At 40.9% G+C, this 5921-nt stretch overlaps 1 protein-coding gene across 2 annotated transcripts in view; it reads right to left on the bottom strand.

Annotated features, from left to right (window-relative positions):
• LOC109464215 (beta-1,4 N-acetylgalactosaminyltransferase 1-like) overlaps window positions 1–5921 on the bottom strand; it is a 29347-nt gene that overhangs the window by 20116 nt on the left and 3310 nt on the right. For both annotated transcript variants that reach the window (XM_019761149.1, XM_019761148.1), the window contains exons 4-5: window positions 3274–3314; window positions 2851–3034 (exon numbers count right to left, since the gene is read on the bottom strand). In XM_019761149.1, coding sequence (XP_019616708.1) covers window positions 2851–3034; window positions 3274–3314 — 225 coding nt within the window. The remainder of the gene's footprint in view (window positions 1–2850; window positions 3035–3273; window positions 3315–5921) is intronic.

Below are 5921 nucleotides of genomic sequence, written 5' to 3' on the forward strand. Positions count from 1 at the left end.
CCCCCCCACCCACACACACCCCACCCCAACCGCGCGAAGTTCACATACAGTCATACATACCCGTGCTCGGAAAATCTAACGTAATAGCACACAGAAAAGGAACAACATTGGTAGGATATGCCCAGGAGACGTACATGAAGAAGTATTTTAGCACACACGTACCTTGTTAGGCCTCCAAGCGACCATGGAGGCCGGAGGTAAAAGGTGATTTTTAGCCCCTTGGTGTGGGACGATACCCAAAACGTCGGCACGTCGATCGGGACACCGCGCAGGTTTTGTTGTGGTTGTTTTACCACGAACCACAGTGAGTCTGCTGAGGTTTGCCAAATCATCATTTTATAGTATCACTGGGACAGTATGAGCAGATTATGCTGCATTTTGTAGTACTAAAACCGCAACGTCCCCCTGTCCCAAGCCTTCCTGGTCAGTCGCACAGGTCATGACACAGCCTGGTAACCCATGACCCCAAGGACAACAAACCTGATTACCAACATATCACTAAGCCTTGTGCGCTATCTCTTCCAGCTCGTACTTACTACTAAATGCTGTCTCCTGAGAGAAAGAAGGCGTCCGCCATCTCCGTAACTACGGCATAATGGTCATCCACCTTTTACAGTATGTACTTAATGGAGCGAAAGCCATACATGTCCACCTGGCAGCCGCGTCTCAACAGCATGTTCCACTGCAACATCTTCCCAGCGTACCTCCCTGCCCCAGCCCCACCACCCTCTGTCTCCTTCTGGGACATGTGGCACAGACTTGAGAGGGTGGGGGTAGAAAGACCACCGGCAGTGATAACATCTCACCTAGGATTGTCCGTGAATTTGCATTTGAACAGAGCCAACCCTTATGCGACATTATGAACTCTTCTCTCCGTAAAGGTGTTGTTCCCGCCGTTGGGAAAGTGTGGGTTTGAAGTATGCATGCCAAGTGTGGCACCCGGGACTTAGAGTTCCTGAATGCCAGTCAATAGAGAGAGTACAGAGGAGAGCATGTAGAATCATTCTTGGACAGAACTACAGTGGCTACAGCTCGGCCCTGTCTGAACTCTCCCTAACCACACTTTCCCAACGACGGCATATTAAAACTGTGCAGGAAGTACGCTGAGTCGCTGCTGAAATCTCCGATCTACAGAAATGGCTGCCACCATGCCGCGAGGCCGTATTAGGCAGGACGACCAGGTCTAGCAAACAGCTACAGACTCTCAGACCTAAAACTGTTCGATTTACTAAGAGTCCGATCTACTTTATGACAAAGTTGTTGAACGATGTGTAAGTTTAAATGTACCGGATGTTATAACGCTGAACTGTTTTTATAGTACTGTTGAAATCGTATTTCATATGTATATAAAGTATTTGTAAGGCTGCATTGATTTGTAAGAAGTCGTCAATTAAGCCATTTTGGCTGCCACAGACTTTAATTTGTTTGTTTATGACTGTGTTTATGTGAATAAACCAGTCATCATTAAAAATAACCTGAATTCTTTTTTTACGTTTGAACCCAAATAACTGAGTTTTAAGAGAATGACTTTCAAAAATCCTTTTGTAATTCGGGAATAACAAAAAAAATAGGGAAAACTAGACAACAAGGAAAGACAAGAATTTTCTTAACTTTTTTAACGTTACCAAGATATGGACAGAAATAGGATGTGTCAAGCTAGCCACGACAGGTTACTGAATAAGTGCCCCGCCAACCCAATCTTGACAGCATATCAAAATACAATAACGACAAAAAGACAGGGTTAAAAACCGCAAGCGCAGTTTTTCCCTACGAAATTCGCCTAATGTACCGAATTTCACCGACCGTTGCGATGGCAATACGATTAAATTTTTAGAAAAGTAACCAAATTCGATGTTTCTAGTTCAAATCGTTCATCTTGAATATGCTTGATGTCATTTTATGGCATTATATTGACGTCAGTGTTGTTGCTAGGGACATCATAAGACTAAGTGGAACAAAGTATTTTACCATAGATATTTTTTGTTAAAGCTTTGTTGTTTTACGGGTATCAGCCATTTTGATGATTTTAGCCCCAAAATAAATAAAATTACTTCATAATGACATTTTATTTTATAATGACACCAAAGTTGACAACAAACTGCCAGTTGGCCTAAATTTACGTCACTTCTTCCCAAGCATTTGCTATTTAAAAACAATGACCTTAGCATGTCCTGATCACAAAGTATCAAAAGCAGATGTGACAAAATAGTTGTCAGTCCTTCATGTCAGTTATTTTTTCTAAGTAAATGTTTAAATATACTTTTGACAAATTTACTTCGATAAATCTAAATCATCATCAAAACTACGTTAAAGTAATCTTTTAACGTAATCAGTGACCCAAACATGAAATCAAGAATTTAGTTATTCAGAATCGCTTAAATATATGTGCTTAAAACGAGGCGATTATTTCAAAATCTGTCAGTCGCAAAGTATAGCTTTTAACGTATTACGCCTTATTAAAACTGCATTTTGTACAGTATTAAATCAAAACATCCACGTGTAGCCTACATGTTTTAAAGGGAGTTAGATGTTATCAACAGTACACTCAAATATAAAACGTTATGTGTGTTGCTTGTAGTTTTTGTCTTAAACTTTTTAAAGCTATTTTTCAGTGCAAACTTTTTGTTTAAGCAATTTTCAGTGCAAACAATACATGTAGGATATTGTTTATTACGCTTTTGTCGAAATGTGGAAGAAAAAAAAGCGGTATATCCTTTTAACATTACTTTATTACCGTGGCTATCCTTGAGGAAGCAATGATCGTTGTTGTTTCTATTAGGATGGTTTGCTGATTCTTACAATAATCGACTATGCTAACTCATTATTGCCATAATTAAAACTACTACTTACCAAAGTCCCTTGCATCTATGTCAAACACGGTGTTAACATACACCACAAACTCCAGCTGCCGGTTGAGATGGGCCAGAGACCTGCTAATAATGGTTAGTGTAGCCGTGCTCAGTCCGTTAACCTTAACCTTGGGCACAGTGGCACGGATCGTCAGCACCCCAAGTTCGGATGACGAAAGTTTGACCTAGAAAACACATTGTTCCATGCTATAACTTGACACATTTCTTATGCTTGCTTACAATAAAATAAAACGAGAAGGGCAAATAAATATTTTGGATACTGTATCGTATTCTACTAACAGGACTTGCAATAAACAGGGCAATATCGAACCGTAGCTAATTAGAATGATAATTCTTTTCGTATGGCACTGAACACATTCGCAACCGCATTCTAACTGTTAAAATAAGAGCTTCTAAATGATACCTGATACTCGTTGCGTATGGTATTATCCACAACCTTGAGACCTGTAAAAGAACGTTTCGGTAATGAGTCTTTTTGTTGTTACAGGAAGACACAATGATGTACTAATGATGTATACTTTTTGATGTTATGGACTTGTTCCTTATGTTGTTGTAGAGTATATTGGATCAAGAAATGGATTTTTGATAAAGTAGTCTTTTACTAGTCTTACAATGTACCAGTACTTGGAACCTTGAAACAATTGTTGTTTATTGCTGATAAACCAAGCCAAGCTGACTGTCTGGCACTAGCAGGTAAAGGTGTGGACAAGCCGTGAACTGCCTATTGTTCTCCTCGGGTAGTCTGGTCCCCAACAAGGAAGGTGCTATGTCAACAAGTTAGTTGGCTGTATTGTCCACTTATCCCAAAAAAGTGATCAGATTTCAGTTCATAAGAAGCCAGAAGTTAATTTTTTGTTATCTTATTTTTGCCTTAAAAGTGCATCCACACAAAACATTATTTTGAGTTACTGAACACATGTATAGAAAGTAGACAAGTTGTTCTAAAACAGTGTGTAGGGCCCAGAGTGCACAACATCCCCAGCACTTTGCTGACCCTGCATGAATATTGCAAGCATGTGATTTTTGCCAAAACTCTGAACATATTGAATAATATCTCTGTTGTAATAACATTGATACAGCTGGGATCAATGGGATGGGATGAGTTTTTACTGACGAATACATACATACCAAATTTGTTTGAAAAAAAAGTTTGTTTAGGGGTCCCGCCGGGCACTTGAAGTTTATAATTTAGATGTGCTTATTATATCAATATCATAATATCAGCAAGTTATTCACAAAATTTATGTAGACAGAGTTTGCATTTGACCTTGTGCTTTAGTAGTTGTCGGAAATGTCAGAAAATAACCACCAAGCAAGAAGCCATAGGTGACAATTCTCCGTGAAGTATTATATATGGCAACAAAAAGAAGTAGCCATTGGCGACAATTCTCTGTGAAGTGTGATAAATCGAACAATGAAAAATTGTTTAAACGCGCGTCGGCTCAGTCATCTTAAGACGCAACAACCAATCAGAGATGCGAAATGCCGACACGTGACGCGGGATTTGCATACAGTCTAAACAACGGGGAAGGGCGCGCGATGCCCGAAATATTTTTGCGTCAATGTTCAGCGCCGTGTTTCAAGAGATTAATACCGGGAAACAAATTTTTTTCTTGTTTTGAACGCATAAACATGCATTTACGCTGATCTAGTATGATTCAGGGTTACTTTTTTTTTACCTGCCATGGTCAGATTATCTTAAGATGTGTGTATTGTGTGTACAATCTACAGAAAGAGAAATGTACATCAGGTCCGATCATCCGATTTTCACGTTTCGGTTTTTTGGACTCATGAACGTATTTTTGTTTGGCTCCTGGAATGTGCGAAAAAAATGACTCCCGGGACTGTCTACAGGGAACACTCGCACATTCGCGGTGTATCAGGACAGCGCGACTGGTCGGCATTAGCGCAGTCCCTGCAATTAGTAACAGTTGCACATCAATCCGGCCGAAAGCATGATTGTGTAACACAGGCTACTTCTTCATATACCGGCTCATACTACACGACGCCTTTACAACTAGCAAATCATAAAATTACCCGATCTACTAGTACTGTATGTGCGGTTTACCAGCCCCAGACCACATCCGACTACGAGGCAGAACACATTGATGGGTTGCTCAAAAATATTGTCCATGTTTACAAAGAGCTGCTCCACTAACACTATGGAGCGGCCCAACCCAAAAATATTGGCCATGTGTCGTTGCTAGGACGACCGGCCAGTTGCTACGTGACTAAATACACGCCGCCACTAGGTCGCCACACCCGACCAGTTTGAAATCGATAGGATTACGTCATCGGTATTAACATTTCGTAATGTTGACCTCTGACCACCCCACATTTCCGCCCCATCAGCCCCGCCGCGACTTACTACCGGTGACATAAACGGACGACAACATTTCAACGACATGGGGATGTTTCGAAAATAACCATTTACTCCAATATCAAAACAGCTACGGTAAAATAAAAGACGTGCATCATCCCGGACATAATGCCACACCACATGCGAAATTACACAAAAATGCGACGTACGGAAGAATGCGTTTTGGCTGCGAACATCTTCCAAAAAACTTGGCATCTCTTAACCATGGGCAAAAACATCTGGAACCACTTATCAAAACCACCCCGTACCTGCATGAAGTTCCACCCCCCACTGCTATTCCAAACAACGCGTTTTTCTGGACCATTCCAATTCGCCTCGTAATTGTAGGGGTGCGTCTGCAATATAACATTGACCGCGAAAGCAGCAACGGCAAAAATACACATTCGTGCATCAACACGGGCATGCCCGCAGACGGCGTATAAAATTGCGTGCCGATTACACAAAGAGAACCCAGTGTTTTGACTGCGAACACGAAAAATCAGCCGATCACAACACTCCGTCCGGAGGTCCTGACCTCCTTCACGGAGTAACAAATACTAGCTGTACACAGTTTTTAGACGATGCCTTTCTTTTTCGAACACCATCCTGCCTATCAAATATCTTAAAGATACATAACCAATTACAAAATAAGAAATTCCTATATATTACTTCTGATGGGGGTAATAAAGAAA

Source organism: Branchiostoma belcheri, unplaced genomic scaffold, assembly GCF_001625305.1.
Source record: "Branchiostoma belcheri isolate BF01 breed outbred unplaced genomic scaffold, Haploidv18h27 scaffold134, whole genome shotgun sequence".
NCBI lineage: Eukaryota > Metazoa > Chordata > Leptocardii > Amphioxiformes > Branchiostomatidae > Branchiostoma > Branchiostoma belcheri.